The sequence below is a fragment of the Leuresthes tenuis genome, unplaced genomic scaffold (genome assembly GCF_036924035.1).
Source record: "Leuresthes tenuis unplaced genomic scaffold, fLeuTen1.0.hap1 SCAF_11, whole genome shotgun sequence".
Taxonomy (NCBI): Eukaryota; Metazoa; Chordata; class Actinopteri; order Atheriniformes; family Atherinopsidae; genus Leuresthes; species Leuresthes tenuis.
In genome coordinates, this window is record NW_027325365.1 from 377,133 (window position 1) to 396,721 (window position 19,589).

General features: G+C 45.2%; 1 protein-coding gene across 3 annotated transcripts in view; it reads left to right on the forward strand.

The window, feature by feature from the left end:
• slc44a1b (solute carrier family 44 member 1b) overlaps positions 1-19,589 on the forward strand; it is a 50,295-nt gene that overhangs the window by 23,972 nt on the left and 6,734 nt on the right. For all 3 annotated transcript variants that reach the window (XM_072395110.1, XM_072395112.1, XM_072395111.1), the window contains exons 6-14: positions 15-184; positions 261-350; positions 429-592; positions 660-846; positions 2,052-2,220; positions 2,330-2,486; positions 2,749-2,832; positions 2,904-3,041; positions 3,925-4,161. In XM_072395110.1, coding sequence (XP_072251211.1) covers positions 15-184; positions 261-350; positions 429-592; positions 660-846; positions 2,052-2,220; positions 2,330-2,486; positions 2,749-2,832; positions 2,904-3,041; positions 3,925-4,161 — 1,396 coding nt within the window. The remainder of the gene's footprint in view (positions 1-14; positions 185-260; positions 351-428; positions 593-659; positions 847-2,051; positions 2,221-2,329; positions 2,487-2,748; positions 2,833-2,903; positions 3,042-3,924; positions 4,162-19,589) is intronic.

Consider the following 19,589-nt stretch of genomic DNA (forward strand, 5'->3'; position numbering starts at 1 on the left):
CTGTGTGTCCCCAGTAAGCCGCTGCCGGTGTTTAACCGCTGCACGCCGGTGGACGTGTCCTGCTATGCCAAGTTTGCAGAGGCCGTGGTGACGTTTGTAGGCGACACCAGCGTCCTGCACCGCCTGATCGCTGGCGTCGCCGCCAGTAAAGAGATCATCATCGGACTGTGCGTCCTCGCTCTGGGTAAGAACCACGGGGGGCTGTGATGTCACTTCCTGTGAACCCAGCAGCTCACTCTCTCTTTCTGTCCGCCTTCCAGTCCTCTCTATGATCCTCATGGTGATCATCCGTTACATTTCCGCCGTCCTCGTCTGGATCCTCACCTCGCTGGTCGTCCTGGGATCCCTCGGTGAGGTCACTTCCTGCGTGGTTATTGATCTGATGACCGTGTGAATGTGTTTGATCTGACCTGTGTGTGCCGTCTCAGCCGGGACCAGCGTCCTCTGGTGGCTCTACATCGACCACCGGCTGTATGGGAATGACACGAGCTCTAAAGTGCTGAAGGAGGCGAAGGAGGAGGCGAAGGAGGAGCTGACCGGGGACAGCGGTCAGGCGCTGCTGGTGTACGCCGTGTCCGCCACCGTCTTCACCGTACGTATCTCAGAGCAAAGCGAAGCTCAGCGCCGTGGCTGCAGGCTGAGTGTGCGTCTGTGTGCAGATCATCCTGCTGCTGCTCATGCTGTTCATGAGGAAACGGGTGGCGCTAACCATCGCGCTGTTCCACGTGGCCGGGAAGGTCTTCATCCACCTGCCCCTGCTCACCCTGCAGCCCTTTGTCACCTTCTTCGCCCTCCTCCTCTTCTGGATCTACTGGATCCTGGTGCTGCTCTTCCTGGGAACCACCGGTCAGCTGCAGCACACACACGTGCACACACACGTGCACGCACACGTGCACACACACGTGCACGCACACACACACACGTGCACACACACGTGCACACACACACCACTCTGAGATGTTGTTTGTTTGTCTGATCAGCTGAACCTCCTGATGATTAACAGTAGAGGACTCTGATTGGTTAGAAGGCATCACATGCACACTGATCAGATTATCGGCATCAAAGGACGTCATAAAATACTTAAAGAATAAAGGAAATAGAGGCCAGTTTTCTGAATGACCTCCAACCAGAAGTTACCAGGAAATACTACGAGTTACGCTGTGCACTTCTCCGGTTTGGTCCATCACTGTTCATGAGAAAGCATTGTTTGCTAGCATCTGCTGCTAACTCACAGCTAACTGCTAACTCACAGCTACCTGCTAACTCACAGCTAGCTGCTAACTTACAGCTAACTGCTAACTTACAGCTATCTGCTAACCTACAGCTAACTGCTAACTTACAGCTAACTGCTAACTTACAGCTAACTTACAGCTACCTGCTAACTCACAGCTAACTGCTAACTTACAGCTACCTGCTAACTCACAGCTACCTGCTAACTCACAGCTAACTGCTAACCTACAGCTAACTCACAGCTAACTGCTGGTATACAGTAACTATCTGTATCTATAGAGCTGGAGTGTTTCTGACTGCAGGAACAGCTTCATCATGTCTGTGTTTCTGCATTAAATCACTCATCATGTCTGCTGACCTCACAGAAAGGGTGGAGTTGAGCTCCTGCTGAGCCTCCACCCTGAAAACAGACAAAGCGGTGTTAAAGGCTGAGATAGAGAGCCGCTGTGCTTAAACCAACAGGTGTTCTGACCAAAGTCTGTCTCATAAATTTCAATAAGACCTCAGATTATTAAAAAAAGACCTGCTGGATCACTATGGTAACCGATGGTAACCGTGGGATTTAACATCTGCTCACGTTTGGTCCTGATCTGCTGTCATATACATCAACACTAACAGCAGTATTATTCACACAATGTGTGGTGAATAACACTGAATTCACTTTAATTTGAGCCGCTGACACAAAGACAGAAAGATGCAGATAAACACCATGTGAACAGGGTGCTGCCCCCTGCTGGTCGTTAGGCAGAACTGCGGCGGAGGGTCTCACACTTTCTACTGTTGTCTCTGTCCACCTTTGGTCCTGGGGTGCGGTTCTGCAGGGAACCCAGAGCAGAACGAGGAGACGGGGCTGACAGAGTTCCGACTGACGGGTCCTCTGCAGTACCTCACCTGGTACCACGCCGTGGGTCTGGTCTGGATCAGTGAGTTCATCCTGGCCTGTCAGCAGATGACTGTGGCCGGAGCGGTGGTCACGTACTACTTCACCAGGTGAGTCCAGTTCTGTTCAGGCTGCTGTGAAGCCTGCAGCTGGACTCCGGCCCAGTTTGAGTACAGCTGAAGGTTCTGCTGGATCTCTAACCAGAACTTTGTGTTTCAGGGATAAGAACCGGCTCCCAGTGACCCCGATCCTGTCCTCAGTCCTGAGGCTGCTCCGGTACCACCTGGGCACCGTCGCTAAGGGATCCTTCATCATCACGCTGGTGAAGATCCCCCGACTCATCCTCATGTACATCCACAACCAGCTGAAAGGACGGGTAGGAATGAGTGAAACCATGACGACACACTGCTCTGGGTTCTGTTGACCCGATGCTTGTTACACAGTCGGTTCCTTGCTGCTCTGGGTTCTGTTGACCCGATGCTTGTTACACAGTCGGTTCCTTGCTGCTCTGGGTTCTGTTGACCCGATGCTTGTTACACAGTCGGTTCCTTGCTGCTCTGGGTTCTGTTGACCCGATGCTTGTTACACAGTCGGTTCCTTGCTGCTCTGGGTTCTGTTGACCCGATGCTTGTTTCCAGGAGAACGTGTGCGCCCGCTGTTTGCTGAAATCATGTATCTGCTGTCTGTGGTGTTTGGAGAAGTGCCTCAACTATCTCAATCAGGTAGGTCCTCGCCGCCCCCCCCCCCCCTCCGCCCTCAGGTGTCTCCGCCTCACGTCTGCTTTCCTTCCCAGAATGCATATGCAGCCACCGCCATCAACAGCACCAGTTTCTGCACGTCCGCCCGCGACGCCTTCGTCATCCTGGTGGAAAACGCTCTGCGCGTCGCCACAATCAACGCCGTCGGAGACTTTGTGCTCTTCCTGGGGAAGGTGAGACGGTGCTGGTTCTGGTGACCGAGTAAAGAACCAGAACTGTAAAGTCCAGTTCTGCCCATGGACATCCTGAGGTTTACATGGTCTCTGAATGAAGTATTTCTTCAGGAGGAAGGAAGACTTTTTATTTGGGTGCATGTGAAGAAGCAAAGGAATGAATGAAGTTAATCAAACGTCTGCGTGACCTTAACCCGAGACAAGAATCACACAGAGCCGCGCAACACAAAGCTCAAACATAGAAGTTTAAAAACCAAGATTCAAAAGATGAGTTTTTTGCTGCTTTTCAAAAGAGGTCAGATGGGGGGGGCTCTGTCAAAGCTCCTTACAGCTTTACGATGGACAGCCAGCAGCCCCCGATCACATGACCTCTGCCCCCGATCACATGACCTCAGCCCCGATCACATGACCTCAGCCCCCGATCACATGACTTCAGGCCCCGATCACATGACTTCAGGCCCCGATCACATGACCTCAGCCCCCGATCACATGACCTCAGGCCCGATCACATGACTTCAGCCCCCGATCACATGAGTGTGAATGAATGAAACAACCAGGATAATTAGGAAGTATCACAATGCTAAACTTAATGCTAAACTTCATGCTAAACTTAATGCTAAACTTAATGCTAAACTTAATGCTAAACTTCATGTTATAAACACGTCTCAGGCTTTGTCTCTCAGGACATAATAAAACTCCTTATCAGGTGTTAAAAGGATGTAAATCCAACACCTGACACCTTATACTGTCTTTATTTACTGAACAGAAACAGAGAAAACAGATATATTTACCTGTTTCTTTACTGATTTAATGGTATCAAAGACAGATACCGTGTACAGATGAATGAGATCTGTATTTTAAATCCACCCTCTGTGCCGCACAGATTCTGATCATGACGTCGACAGCGTTCGCCGGCGTCCTCCTCCTGAACTACCAGCGGGATTATGCCGAGTGGCTGCTGCCGCTCATCATTGTGTGTCTCTTCTCCTTCCTGGTGGCCCACTGCTTCCTGTCCATCTTTGAGATCGTGGTGGACGTCCTCTTTCTGTGCTTCGCCATTGACACCAAGTACAACGACGGCACGCCGGGGAAGGAGTTCTTCATGGACAAAGCTCTGATGGTGAGCCGGCGGCACACTGAACACGACCAGGTTCTATCTGGTTCCGTCAGGTTCTATCTGGTTCTGTCAGGTGGTTTATGTTAGTTGCCATCAGGTTCCGTCAGCTTTTGTCAGGTTCTATCTGGTTCCGTCAGGTTATATATGTTAGTTGCCATCAGGTTCCGTCGGCTTTTGTCAGGTTCTATCTGGTTCCGTCAGGTTATATATGTTAGTTGCCATCAGGTTCCGTCAGCTTTTGTCAGGTTCTATCTGGTTCTGTCAGGTGGTTTATGTTAGTTGCCATCAGGTTCCGTCAGCTTTTGTCAGGTTCTATCTGGTTCTGTCAGGTTATATATGTTAGTTGCCATCAGGTTCCGTCAGCTTTTGTCAGGTTCTATCTGGTTCCGTCAGGTTATATATGTTAGTTGCCATCAGGTTCCGTCAGCTTTTGTCAGGTTCTATCTGGTTCTGTCAGGACTTTTATGTTAGTTGCCATCAGGTTCCGTCAGCTTTTGTCAGGTTCTATCTGGTTCTGTCAGGTTATATATGTTAGTTGCCATCAGGTTCCGTCAGCTTTTGTCAGGTTCTATCTGGTTCTGTCAGGTTATATATGTTAGTTGCCATCAGGTTCTGTCAGCTTTTGTCAGGTTCTATCTGGTTCTGTCAGGTTATATATGTTAGTTGCCATCAGGTTCCGTCAACTTTTGTCAGGTTCTATCTGGTTCTGTCAGGTGGTTTATGTTAGTTGCCATCAGGTTCCGTCAGCTTTTGTCAGGTTCTATCTGGTTCTGTCAGGACTTTTATGTTAGTTGCCATCAGGTTCCGTCAGCTTTTGTCAGGTTCTATCTGGTTCTGTCAGGTTATATATGTTAGTTGCCATCAGGTTCCGTCAGCTTTTGTCAGGTTCTATCTGGTTCTGTCAGGTTATATATGTTAGTTGCCATCAGGTTCCGTCAGCTTTTGTCAGGTTCTATCTGGTTCTGTCAGGTTATATATGTTAGTTGCCATCAGGTTCCGTCAGCTTTTGTCAGGTTCTATCTGGTTCTGTCAGGTTATATATGTTAGTTGCCATCAGGTTCCGTCAGCTTTTGTCAGGTTCTATCTGGTTCCGTCAGGTTATATATGTTAGTTGCCATCAGGTTCCGTCAGCTTTTGTCAGGTTCTATCTGGTTCTGTCAGGTTATATATGTTAGTTGCCATCAGGTTCCGTCAGCTTTTGTCAGGTTCTATCTGGTTCTGTCAGGTTATATATGTTAGTTGCCATCAGGTTCCGTCAGCTTTTGTCAGGTTCTATCTGGTTCTGTCAGGACTTTTATGTTAGTTGCCACCAGGTTCCGTCAGCTTTTGTCAGATTCTATCTGGTTCTGTCAGGACTTTTATGTTAGTTGCCATCAGGTTCCTTCAGCTTTTGTCAGGTTCTATCTGGTTCTGTCAGGTGGTTTATGTTAGTTGCCATCAGGTTCCGTCAGCTTTTGTCAGGTTCTATCTGGTTCTGTCAGGTTATATATGTTAGTTGCCATCAGGTTCCGTCAGCTTTTGTCAGGTTCTATCTGGTTCTGTCAGGTTATATATGTTAGTTGCCATCAGGTTCCGTCAGCTTTTGTCAGGTTCTATCTGGTTCTGTCAGGACTTTTATGTTAGTTGCCATCAGGTTCCGTCAGCTTTTGTCAGGTTCTATCTGGTTCTGTCAGGTTATATATGTTAGTTGCCATCAGGTTCCGTCAGCTTTTGTCAGGTTCTATCTGGTTCTGTCAGGACTTTTATGTTAGTTGCCATCAGGTTCCGTCAGCTTTTGTCAGGTTCTATCTGGTTCTGTCAGGTGGTTTATGTTAGTTGCCATCAGGTTCCGTCAGCTTTTGTCAGGTTCTATCTGGTTCTGTCAGGTGGTTTATGTTAGTTGCCATCAGGTTCCGTCAGCTTTTGTCAGGTTCTATCTGGTTCTGTCAGGTTATATATGTTAGTTGCCATCAGGTTCCGTCAGCTTTTGTCAGGTTCTATCTGGTTCCGCCAGGTTATATATGTTAGTTGCCATCAGGTTCCGTCAGCTTTTGTCAGGTTCTATCTGGTTCTGTCAGGTTATATATGTTAGTTGCCATCAGGTTCCGTCAGCTTTTGTCAGGTTCTATCTGGTTCCGTCAGGTTATATATGTTAGTTGCCATCAGGTTCCGTCAGCTTTTGTCAGGTTCTATCTGGTTCTGTCAGGACTTTTATGTTAGTTGCCATCAGGTTCCGTCAGCTTTTGTCAGGTTCTATCTGGTTCTGTCAGGTTATATATGTTAGTTGCCATCAGGTTCCGTCGGCTTTTGTCAGGTTCTATCTGGTTCCGTCAGGTTATATATGTTAGTTGCCATCAGGTTCCGTCAGCTTTTGTCAGGTTCTATCTGGTTCTGTCAGGTTATATATGTTAGTTGCCATCAGGTTCCGTCAGCTTTTGTCAGGTTCTATCTGGTTCTGTCAGGTGGTTTATGTTAGTTGCCATCAGCTTTTGTCAGATTCTATCTGGTTCTGTCAGGACTTTTATGTTAGTTGCCATCAGGTTCCTTCAGCTTTTGTCAGGTTCTATCTGGTTCTGTCAGGTGGTTTATGCTAGTTGCCATCAGGTTCCGTCAGCTTTTGTCAGGTTCTATCTGGTTCTGTCAGGTTATATATGTTAGTTGCCATCAGGTTCCGTCAGCTTTTGTCAGATTCTATCTGGTTCTGTCAGGTGGTTTATGTTAGTTGCCATCAGGTTCCGTCAGCTTTTGTCAGGTTCTATCTGGTTCTGTCAGGTTATATATGTTAGTTGCCATCAGGTTCCGTCAGCTTTTGTCAGGTTCTATCTGGTTCCGTCAGGTTATATATGTTAGTTGCCATCAGGTTCCGTCAGCTTTTGTCAGGTTCTATCTGGTTCTGTCAGGACTTTTATGTTAGTTGCCATCAGGTTCCGTCAGCTTTTGTCAGGTTCTATCTGGTTCTGTCAGGTTATATATGTTAGTTGCCATCAGGTTCCGTCAGCTTTTGTCAGGTTCTATCTGGTTCTGTCAGGACTTTTATGTTAGTTGCCATCAGGTTCCGTCAGCTTTTGTCAGGTTCTATCTGGTTCTGTCAGGTGGTTTATGTTAGTTGCCATCAGGTTCCGTCAGCTTTTGTCAGGTTCTATCTGGTTCTGTCAGGTGGTTTATGTTAGTTGCCATCAGGTTCCGTCAGCTTTTGTCAGGTTCTATCTGGTTCCGTCAGGTTATATATGTTAGTTGCCATCAGGTTCCGTCGGCTTTTGTCAGGTTCTATCTGGTTCCGCCAGGTTATATATGTTAGTTGCCATCAGGTTCCGTCAGCTTTTGTCAGGTTCTATCTGGTTCTGTCAGGACTTTTATGTTAGTTGCCATCAGGTTCCGTCAGCTTTTGTCAGGTTCTATCTGGTTCTGTCAGGTGGTTTATGTTAGTTGCCATCAGGTTCCGTCGGCTTTTGTCAGGTTCTATCTGGTTCTGTCAGGTTATATATGTTAGTTGCCATCAGGTTCCGTCAGCTTTTGTCAGGTTCTATCTGGTTCTGTCAGGTTATATATGTTAGTTGCCATCAGGTTCCGTCAGCTTTTGTCAGGTTCTATCTGGTTCTGTCAGGTGGTTTATGTTAGTTGCCATCAGGTTCCGTCAGCTTTTGTCAGGTTCTATCTGGTTCCGTCAGGTTATATATGTTAGTTGCCATCAGGTTCCGTCGGCTTTTGTCAGGTTCTATCTGGTTCTGTCAGGTTATATATGTTAGTTGCCATCAGGTTCCGTCAGCTTTTGTCAGATTCTATCTGGTTCTGTCAGGACTTTTATGTTAGTTGCCATCAGGTTCCGTCAGCTTTTGTCAGGTTCTATCTGGTTCTGTCAGGTGGTTTATGTTAGTTGCCATCAGGTTCTGTCGGCTTTTGTCAGGTTCTATCTGGTTCCGTCAGGTTATATATGTTAGTTGCCATCAGGTTCCGTCGGCTTTTGTCAGGTTCTCTCTGGTTCTGTCAGGTTATATATGTTAGTTGCCATCAGGTTCCGTCAGCTTTTGTCAGATTCTATCTGGTTCTGTCAGGACTTTTATGTTAGTTGCCATCAGGTTCCGTCAGCTTTTGTCAGGTTCTATCTGGTTCTGTCAGGTGGTTTATGTTAGTTGCCATCAGGTTCTGTCGGCTTTTGTCAGGTTCTATCTGGTTCCGTCAGGTTATATATGTTAGTTGCCATCAGGTTCCGTCAGCTTTTGTCATGTTCTATCTGGTTCTGTCAGGTTATATATGTTAGTTGCCATCAGGTTCCGTCAGCTTTTGTCAGGTTCTATCTGATTCTCTCAGGTGTTTTATGTTAGTTGCCATCAGGTTCTGTCAGCTTTTGTCAGGTTCTATCTGGTTCTTTCAGGTTATATATGTTAGTTGCCATCAGGTTCTGTCAGCTTTTGGCAGATTCTATCTGGTTCTGTCAGGACTTTTATGTTAGTTGCCATCAGGTTCCGTCGGCTTTTGTCAGGTTCTATCTGGTTCTGTCAGGTGGTTTATGTTAGTTGCCATCAGGTTCCGTCAGCTTTTGTCAGGTTCTATCTGGTTCCGTCAGGTTATATATGTTAGTTGCCATCAGGTTCCGTCAGCTTTTGTCAGGTTCTATCTGGTTCCGTCAGGTTATATATGTTAGTTGCCATCAGGTTCCGTCAGGTTCTATCTGGTTCTGTCAGGTGGTTTATGTTAGTTGCCATCAGGTTCCGTCAGCTTTTGTCAGGTTCTATCTGGTTCTGTCAGGTTATATATGTTAGTTGCCATCAGGTTCCGTCAGCTTTTGTCAGGTTCTATCTGGTTCCGTCAGGTTATATATGTTAGTTGCCATCAGGTTCCGTCGGCTTTTGTCAGGTTCCATCTGGTTCTGTCAGGTTATATATGTTAGTTGCCATCAGGTTCCGTCGGCTTTTGTCATGTTCTATCTGGTTCCGTCAGGTTATATATGTTAGTTGCCATCAGGTTCCGTCGGCTTTTGTCATGTTCTATCTGGTTTCGTCAGGTTATATATGTTAGTTGCCATCAGGTTCCGTCGGCTTTTATCATGTTCTATCTGGTTCCGTCAGGTTATATATGTTAGTTGCCATCAGGTTCCGTCAGCTTTTGTCAGGTTCTATCTGGTTCCATCAGGTGGTTTGTGTTAGTTGCCATCAGGTTCTGTCGGCTTTTGTCAGGTTCTATCTGGTTCTGTCAGGTGTTTTATGTTAGTTGCCATCAGGTTCTGTCAGCTTTTGTCAGGTTCTATCTGGTTCTGTCAGGTTATATATGTTAGTTGCCATCAGGTTCTGTCAGCTTTTGGCAGATTCTATCTGGTTCTGTCAGGACTTTTATGTTAGTTGCCATCAGGTTCCGTCAGCTTTTGTCAGGTTCTATCTGGTTCCGTCAGGTTATATATGTTAGTTGCCATCAGGTTCCGTCAGCTTTTGTCAGGTTCTATCTGGTTCCGTCAGGTTATATATGTTAGTTGCCATCAGGTTCCGTCAGGTTCTATCTGGTTCTGTCAGGTGGTTTATGTTAGTTGCCATCAGGTTCCGTCAGCTTTTGTCAGGTTCTATCTGGTTCTGTCAGGTTATATATGTTAGTTGCCATCAGGTTCCGTCAGCTTTTGTCAGGTTCTATCTGGTTCTGTCAGGTGGTTTATGTTAGTTGCCATCAGGTTCCGTCAGCTTTTGTCAGGTTCTATCTGGTTCTGTCAGGTGGTTTATGTTAGTTGCCATCAGGTTCTGTCGGCTTTTGTCAGGTTCTATCTGGTTCCGTCAGGTTATATATGTTAGTTGCCATCAGGTTCCGTCGGCTTTTGTCAGGTTCTCTCTGGTTCTGTCAGGTTATATATGTTAGTTGCCATCAGGTTCCGTCAGCTTTTGTCAGATTCTATCTGGTTCTGTCAGGACTTTTATGTTAGTTGCCATCAAGTTCCGTCAGCTTTTGTCAGGTTCTATCTGGTTCTGTCAGGTGGTTTATGTTAGTTGCCATCAGGTTCTGTCGGCTTTTGTCAGGTTCTATCTGGTTCCGTCAGGTTATATATGTTAGTTGCCATCAGGTTCCGTCAGCTTTTGTCATGTTCTATCTGGTTCTGTCAGGTTATATATGTTAGTTGCCATCAGGTTCCGTCAGCTTTTGTCAGGTTCTATCTGATTCTCTCAGGTGTTTTATGTTAGTTGCCATCAGGTTCTGTCAGCTTTTGTCAGGTTCTATCTGGTTCTTTCAGGTTATATATGTTAGTTGCCATCAGGTTCTGTCAGCTTTTGGCAGATTCTATCTGGTTCTGTCAGGACTTTTATGTTAGTTGCCATCAGGTTCCGTCGGCTTTTGTCAGGTTCTATCTGGTTCTGTCAGGTGGTTTATGTTAGTTGCCATCAGGTTCCGTCAGCTTTTGTCAGGTTCTATCTGGTTCCGTCAGGTTATATATGTTAGTTGCCATCAGGTTCCGTCAGCTTTTGTCAGGTTCTATCTGGTTCCGTCAGGTTATATATGTTAGTTGCCATCAGGTTCCGTCAGGTTCTATCTGGTTCTGTCAGGTGGTTTATGTTAGTTGCCATCAGGTTCCGTCAGCTTTTGTCAGGTTCTATCTGGTTCTGTCAGGTTATATATGTTAGTTGCCATCAGGTTCCGTCAGCTTTTGTCAGGTTCTATCTGGTTCCGTCAGGTTATATATGTTAGTTGCCATCAGGTTCCGTCGGCTTTTGTCAGGTTCCATCTGGTTCTGTCAGGTTATATATGTTAGTTGCCATCAGGTTCCGTCGGCTTTTGTCATGTTCTATCTGGTTCCGTCAGGTTATATATGTTAGTTGCCATCAGGTTCCGTCGGCTTTTGTCATGTTCTATCTGGTTTCGTCAGGTTATATATGTTAGTTGCCATCAGGTTCCGTCGGCTTTTATCATGTTCTATCTGGTTCCGTCAGGTTATATATGTTAGTTGCCATCAGGTTCCGTCAGCTTTTGTCAGGTTCTATCTGGTTCCATCAGGTGGTTTGTGTTAGTTGCCATCAGGTTCTGTCGGCTTTTGTCAGGTTCTATCTGGTTCTGTCAGGTGTTTTATGTTAGTTGCCATCAGGTTCTGTCAGCTTTTGTCAGGTTCTATCTGGTTCTGTCAGGTTATATATGTTAGTTGCCATCAGGTTCTGTCAGCTTTTGGCAGATTCTATCTGGTTCTGTCAGGACTTTTATGTTAGTTGCCATCAGGTTCCGTCAGCTTTTGTCAGGTTCTATCTGGTTCCGTCAGGTTATATATGTTAGTTGCCATCAGGTTCCGTCAGCTTTTGTCAGGTTCTATCTGGTTCCGTCAGGTTATATATGTTAGTTGCCATCAGGTTCCGTCAGGTTCTATCTGGTTCTGTCAGGTGGTTTATGTTAGTTGCCATCAGGTTCCGTCAGCTTTTGTCAGGTTCTATCTGGTTCTGTCAGGTTATATATGTTAGTTGCCATCAGGTTCCGTCAGCTTTTGTCAGGTTCTATCTGGTTCCGTAAGGTTATATATGTTAGTTGCCATCAGGTTCCGTCGGCTTTTGTCAGGTTCTATCTGGTTCTGTCAGGTTATATATGTTAGTTGCCATCAGGTTCCGTCGGCTTTTGTCATGTTCTATCTGGTTCCGTCAGGTTATATATGTTAGTTGCCATCAGGTTCCGTCGGCTTTTGTCATGTTCTATCTGGTTCCGTCAGGTTATATATGTTAGTTGCCATCAGGTTCCGTCAGCTTTTGTCAGGTTCTATCTGGTTCCATCAGGTGGTTTGTGTTAGTTGCCATCAGGTTCTGTCGGCTTTTGTCAGGTTCTATCTGGTTCCGTCAGGTTATATATGTTAGTTGCCATCAGGTTCCGTCAGCTTTTGTCAGGTTCTATCTGGTTCTGTCAGGACTTTTATGTTAGTTGCCATCAGGTTCCGTCAGCTTTTGTCAGGTTCTATCTGGTTCTGTCAGGTTATATATGTTAGTTGCCATCAGGTTCCGTCAGCTTTTGTCAGGTTCTATCTGGTTCCATCAGGTGGTTTGTGTTAGTTGCCATCAGGTTCTGTCGGCTTTTGTCATGTTCTATCTGGTTCCGTCAGGTTATATATGTTAGTTGCCATCAGGTTCCGTCAGCTTTTGTCAGGTTCTATCTGGTTCTGTCAGGTGGTTTATGTTAGTTGCCATCAGGTTCCGTCAGCTTTTGTCAGGTTCTATCTGGTTCTGTCAGGACTTTTATGTTAGTTGCCATCAGGTTCCGTCAGCTTTTGTCAGGTTCTATCTGGTTCTGTCAGGTTATATATGTTAGTTGCCATCAGGTTCCGTCAGCTTTTGTCAGGTTCTATCTGGTTCTGTCAGGTTATATATGTTAGTTGCCATCAGGTTCCGTCAGCTTTTGTCAGGTTCTATCTGGTTCTGTCAGGTTATATATGTTAGTTGCCATCAGGTTCCGTCAGCTTTTGTCAGGTTCTATCTGGTTCTGTCAGGTTATATATGTTAGTTGCCATCAGGTTCCGTCAGCTTTTGTCAGGTTCTATCTGGTTCCGTCAGGTTATATATGTTAGTTGCCATCAGGTTCCGTCAGCTTTTGTCAGGTTCTATCTGGTTCTGTCAGGTTATATATGTTAGTTGCCATCAGGTTCCGTCAGCTTTTGTCAGGTTCTATCTGGTTCTGTCAGGTTATATATGTTAGTTGCCATCAGGTTCCGTCAGCTTTTGTCAGGTTCTATCTGGTTCTGTCAGGACTTTTATGTTAGTTGCCACCAGGTTCCGTCAGCTTTTGTCAGATTCTATCTGGTTCTGTCAGGACTTTTATGTTAGTTGCCATCAGGTTCCTTCAGCTTTTGTCAGGTTCTATCTGGTTCTGTCAGGTGGTTTATGTTAGTTGCCATCAGGTTCCGTCAGCTTTTGTCAGGTTCTATCTGGTTCTGTCAGGTTATATATGTTAGTTGCCATCAGGTTCCGTCAGCTTTTGTCAGGTTCTATCTGGTTCTGTCAGGTTATATATGTTAGTTGCCATCAGGTTCCGTCAGCTTTTGTCAGGTTCTATCTGGTTCTGTCAGGACTTTTATGTTAGTTGCCATCAGGTTCCGTCAGCTTTTGTCAGGTTCTATCTGGTTCTGTCAGGTTATATATGTTAGTTGCCATCAGGTTCCGTCAGCTTTTGTCAGGTTCTATCTGGTTCTGTCAGGACTTTTATGTTAGTTGCCATCAGGTTCCGTCAGCTTTTGTCAGGTTCTATCTGGTTCTGTCAGGTGGTTTATGTTAGTTGCCATCAGGTTCCGTCAGCTTTTGTCAGGTTCTATCTGGTTCTGTCAGGTGGTTTATGTTAGTTGCCATCAGGTTCCGTCAGCTTTTGTCAGGTTCTATCTGGTTCTGTCAGGTTATATATGTTAGTTGCCATCAGGTTCCGTCAGCTTTTGTCAGGTTCTATCTGGTTCCGCCAGGTTATATATGTTAGTTGCCATCAGGTTCCGTCAGCTTTTGTCAGGTTCTATCTGGTTCTGTCAGGTTATATATGTTAGTTGCCATCAGGTTCCGTCAGCTTTTGTCAGGTTCTATCTGGTTCCGTCAGGTTATATATGTTAGTTGCCATCAGGTTCCGTCAGCTTTTGTCAGGTTCTATCTGGTTCTGTCAGGACTTTTATGTTAGTTGCCATCAGGTTCCGTCAGCTTTTGTCAGGTTCTATCTGGTTCTGTCAGGTTATATATGTTAGTTGCCATCAGGTTCCGTCGGCTTTTGTCAGGTTCTATCTGGTTCCGTCAGGTTATATATGTTAGTTGCCATCAGGTTCCGTCAGCTTTTGTCAGGTTCTATCTGGTTCTGTCAGGTTATATATGTTAGTTGCCATCAGGTTCCGTCAGCTTTTGTCAGGTTCTATCTGGTTCTGTCAGGTGGTTTATGTTAGTTGCCATCAGCTTTTGTCAGATTCTATCTGGTTCTGTCAGGACTTTTATGTTAGTTGCCATCAGGTTCCTTCAGCTTTTGTCAGGTTCTATCTGGTTCTGTCAGGTGGTTTATGCTAGTTGCCATCAGGTTCCGTCAGCTTTTGTCAGGTTCTATCTGGTTCTGTCAGGTTATATATGTTAGTTGCCATCAGGTTCCGTCAGCTTTTGTCAGATTCTATCTGGTTCTGTCAGGTGGTTTATGTTAGTTGCCATCAGGTTCCGTCAGCTTTTGTCAGGTTCTATCTGGTTCTGTCAGGTTATATATGTTAGTTGCCATCAGGTTCCGTCAGCTTTTGTCAGGTTCTATCTGGTTCCGTCAGGTTATATATGTTAGTTGCCATCAGGTTCCGTCAGCTTTTGTCAGGTTCTATCTGGTTCTGTCAGGACTTTTATGTTAGTTGCCATCAGGTTCCGTCAGCTTTTGTCAGGTTCTATCTGGTTCTGTCAGGTTATATATGTTAGTTGCCATCAGGTTCCGTCAGCTTTTGTCAGGTTCTATCTGGTTCTGTCAGGACTTTTATGTTAGTTGCCATCAGGTTCCGTCAGCTTTTGTCAGGTTCTATCTGGTTCTGTCAGGTGGTTTATGTTAGTTGCCATCAGGTTCCGTCAGCTTTTGTCAGGTTCTATCTGGTTCTGTCAGGTGGTTTATGTTAGTTGCCATCAGGTTCCGTCAGCTTTTGTCAGGTTCTATCTGGTTCCGTCAGGTTATATATGTTAGTTGCCATCAGGTTCCGTCGGCTTTTGTCAGGTTCTATCTGGTTCCGCCAGGTTATATATGTTAGTTGCCATCAGGTTCCGTCAGCTTTTGTCAGGTTCTATCTGGTTCTGTCAGGACTTTTATGTTAGTTGCCATCAGGTTCCGTCAGCTTTTGTCAGGTTCTATCTGGTTCTGTCAGGTGGTTTATGTTAGTTGCCATCAGGTTCCGTCGGCTTTTGTCAGGTTCTATCTGGTTCTGTCAGGTTATATATGTTAGTTGCCATCAGGTTCCGTCAGCTTTTGTCAGGTTCTATCTGGTTCTGTCAGGTTATATATGTTAGTTGCCATCAGGTTCCGTCAGCTTTTGTCAGGTTCTATCTGGTTCTGTCAGGTGGTTTATGTTAGTTGCCATCAGGTTCCGTCAGCTTTTGTCAGGTTCTATCTGGTTCCGTCAGGTTATATATGTTAGTTGCCATCAGGTTCCGTCGGCTTTTGTCAGGTTCTATCTGGTTCTGTCAGGTTATATATGTTAGTTGCCATCAGGTTCCGTCAGCTTTTGTCAGATTCTATCTGGTTCTGTCAGGACTTTTATGTTAGTTGCCATCAGGTTCCGTCAGCTTTTGTCAGGTTCTATCTGGTTCTGTCAGGTGGTTTATGTTAGTTGCCATCAGGTTCTGTCGGCTTTTGTCAGGTTCTATCTGGTTCCGTCAGGTTATATATGTTAGTTGCCATCAGGTTCCGTCGGCTTTTGTCAGGTTCTCTCTGGTTCTGTCAGGTTATATATGTTAGTTGCCATCAGGTTCCGTCAGCTTTTGTCAGATTCTATCTGGTTCTGTCAGGACTTTTATGTTAGTTGCCATCAGGTTCCGTCAGCTTTTGTCAGGTTCTATCTGGTTCTGTCAGGTGGTTTATGTTAGTTGCCATCAGGTTCTGTCGGCTTTTGTCAGGTTCTATCTGGTTCCGTCAGGTTATATATGTTAGTTGCCATCAGGTTCCGTCAGCTTTTGTCATGTTCTATCTGGTTCTGTCAGGTTATATATGTTAGTTGCCATCAGGTTCCGTCAGCTTTTGTCAGGTTCTATCTGATTCTCTCAGGTGTTTTATGTTAGTTGCCATCAGGTTCTGTCAGCTTTTGTCAGGTTCTATCTGGTTCTTTCAGGTTATATATGTTAGTTGCCATCAGGTTCTGTCAGCTTTTGGCAGATTCTATCTGGTTCTGTCAGGACTTTTATGTTAGTTGCCATCAGGTTCCGTCGGCTTTTGTCAGGTTCTATCTGGTTCTGTCAGGTGGTTTATGTTAGTTGCCATCAGGTTCCGTCAGCTTTTGTCAGGTTCTATCTGGTTCCGTCAGGTTATATATGTTAGTTGCCATCAGGTTCCGTCAGCTTTTGTCAGGTTCTATCTGGTTCCGTCAGGTTATATATGTTAGTTGCCATCAGGTTCCGTCAGGTTCTATCTGGTTCTGTCAGGTGGTTTATGTTAGTTGCCATCAGGTTCCGTCAGCTTTTGTCAGGTTCTATCTGGTTCTGTCAGGTTATATATGTTAGTTGCCATCAGGTTCCGTCAGCTTTTGTCAGGTTCTATCTGGTTCCGTCAGGTTATATATGTTAGTTGCCATCAGGTTCCGTCGGCTTTTGTCAGGTTCCATCTGGTTCTGTCAGGTTATATATGTTAGTTGCCATCAGGTTCCGTCGGCTTTTGTCATGTTCTATCTGGTTCCGTCAGGTTATATATGTTAGTTGCCATCAGGTTCCGTCGGCTTTTGTCATGTTCTATCTGGTTTCGTCAGGTTATATATGTTAGTTGCCATCAGGTTCCGTCGGCTTTTATCATGTTCTATCTGGTTCCGTCAGGTTATATATGTTAGTTGCCATCAGGTTCCGTCAGCTTTTGTCAGGTTCTATCTGGTTCCATCAGGTGGTTTGTGTTAGTTGCCATCAGGTTCTGTCGGCTTTTGTCAGGTTCTATCTGGTTCTGTCAGGTGTTTTATGTTAGTTGCCATCAGGTTCTGTCAGCTTTTGTCAGGTTCTATCTGGTTCTGTCAGGTTATATATGTTAGTTGCCATCAGGTTCTGTCAGCTTTTGGCAGATTCTATCTGGTTCTGTCAGGACTTTTATGTTAGTTGCCATCAGGTTCCGTCAGCTTTTGTCAGGTTCTATCTGGTTCCGTCAGGTTATATATGTTAGTTGCCATCAGGTTCCGTCAGCTTTTGTCAGGTTCTATCTGGTTCCGTCAGGTTATATATGTTAGTTGCCATCAGGTTCCGTCAGGTTCTATCTGGTTCTGTCAGGTGGTTTATGTTAGTTGCCATCAGGTTCCGTCAGCTTTTGTCAGGTTCTATCTGGTTCTGTCAGGTTATATATGTTAGTTGCCATCAGGTTCCGTCAGCTTTTGTCAGGTTCTATCTGGTTCTGTCAGGTGGTTTATGTTAGTTGCCATCAGGTTCCGTCAGCTTTTGTCAGGTTCTATCTGGTTCTGTCAGGTGGTTTATGTTAGTTGCCATCAGGTTCTGTCGGCTTTTGTCAGGTTCTATCTGGTTCCGTCAGGTTATATATGTTAGTTGCCATCAGGTTCCGTCGGCTTTTGTCAGGTTCTCTCTGGTTCTGTCAGGTTATATATGTTAGTTGCCATCAGGTTCCGTCAGCTTTTGTCAGATTCTATCTGGTTCTGTCAGGACTTTTATGTTAGTTGCCATCAAGTTCCGTCAGCTTTTGTCAGGTTCTATCTGGTTCTGTCAGGTGGTTTATGTTAGTTGCCATCAGGTTCTGTCGGCTTTTGTCAGGTTCTATCTGGTTCCGTCAGGTTATATATGTTAGTTGCCATCAGGTTCCGTCAGCTTTTGTCATGTTCTATCTGGTTCTGTCAGGTTATATATGTTAGTTGCCATCAGGTTCCGTCAGCTTTTGTCAGGTTCTATCTGATTCTCTCAGGTGTTTTATGTTAGTTGCCATCAGGTTCTGTCAGCTTTTGTCAGGTTCTATCTGGTTCTTTCAGGTTATATATGTTAGTTGCCATCAGGTTCTGTCAGCTTTTGGCAGATTCTATCTGGTTCTGTCAGGACTTTTATGTTAGTTGCCATCAGGTTCCGTCGGCTTTTGTCAGGTTCTATCTGGTTCTGTCAGGTGGTTTATGTTAGTTGCCATCAGGTTCCGTCAGCTTTTGTCAGGTTCTATCTGGTTCCGTCAGGTTATATATGTTAGTTGCCATCAGGTTCCGTCAGCTTTTGTCAGGTTCTATCTGGTTCCGTCAGGTTATATATGTTAGTTGCCATCAGGTTCCGTCAGGTTCTATCTGGTTCTGTCAGGTGGTTTATGTTAGTTGCCATCAGGTTCCGTCAGCTTTTGTCAGGTTCTATCTGGTTCTGTCAGGTTATATATGTTAGTTGCCATCAGGTTCCGTCAGCTTTTGTCAGGTTCTATCTGGTTCCGTCAGGTTATATATGTTAGTTGCCATCAGGTTCCGTCGGCTTTTGTCAGGTTCCATCTGGTTCTGTCAGGTTATATATGTTAGTTGCCATCAGGTTCCGTCGGCTTTTGTCATGTTCTATCTGGTTCCGTCAGGTTATATATGTTAGTTGCCATCAGGTTCCGTCGGCTTTTGTCATGTTCTATCTGGTTTCGTCAGGTTATATATGTTAGTTGCCATCAGGTTCCGTCGGCTTTTATCATGTTCTATCTGGTTCCGTCAGGTTATATATGTTAGTTGCCATCAGGTTCCGTCAGCTTTTGTCAGGTTCTATCTGGTTCCATCAGGTGGTTTGTGTTAGTTGCCATCAGGTTCTGTCGGCTTTTGTCAGGTTCTATCTGGTTCTGTCAGGTGTTTTATGTTAGTTGCCATCAGGTTCTGTCAGCTTTTGTCAGGTTCTATCTGGTTCTGTCAGGTTATATATGTTAGTTGCCATCAGGTTCTGTCAGCTTTTGGCAGATTCTATCTGGTTCTGTCAGGACTTTTATGTTAGTTGCCATCAGGTTCCGTCAGCTTTTGTCAGGTTCTATCTGGTTCCGTCAGGTTATATATGTTAGTTGCCATCAGGTTCCGTCAGCTTTTGTCAGGTTCTATCTGGTTCCGTCAGGTTATATATGTTAGTTGCCATCAGGTTCCGTCAGGTTCTATCTGGTTCTGTCAGGTGGTTTATGTTAGTTGCCATCAGGTTCCGTCAGCTTTTGTCAGGTTCTATCTGGTTCTGTCAGGTTATATATGTTAGTTGCCATCAGGTTCCGTCAGCTTTTGTCAGGTTCTATCTGGTTCCGTAAGGTTATATATGTTAGTTGCCATCAGGTTCCGTCGGCTTTTGTCAGGTTCTATCTGGTTCTGTCAGGTTATATATGTTAGTTGCCATCAGGTTCCGTCGGCTTTTGTCATGTTCTATCTGGTTCCGTCAGGTTATATATGTTAGTTGCCATCAGGTTCCGTCGGCTTTTGTCATGTTCTATCTGGTTCCGTCAGGTTATATATGTTAGTTGCCATCAGGTTCCGTCAGCTTTTGTCAGGTTCTATCTGGTTCCATCAGGTGGTTTGTGTTAGTTGCCATCAGGTTCTGTCGGCTTTTGTCAGGTTCTATCTGGTTCCGTCAGGTTATATATGTTAGTTGCCATCAGGTTCCGTCAGCTTTTGTCAGGTTCTATCTGGTTCTGTCAGGACTTTTATGTTAGTTGCCATCAGGTTCCGTCAGCTTTTGTCAGGTTCTATCTGGTTCTGTCAGGTTATATATGTTAGTTGCCATCAGGTTCCGTCAGCTTTTGTCAGGTTCTATCTGGTTCCATCAGGTGGTTTGTGTTAGTTGCCATCAGGTTCTGTCGGCTTTTGTCATGTTCTATCTGGTTCCGTCAGGTTATATATGTTAGTTGCCATCAGGTTCCGTCGG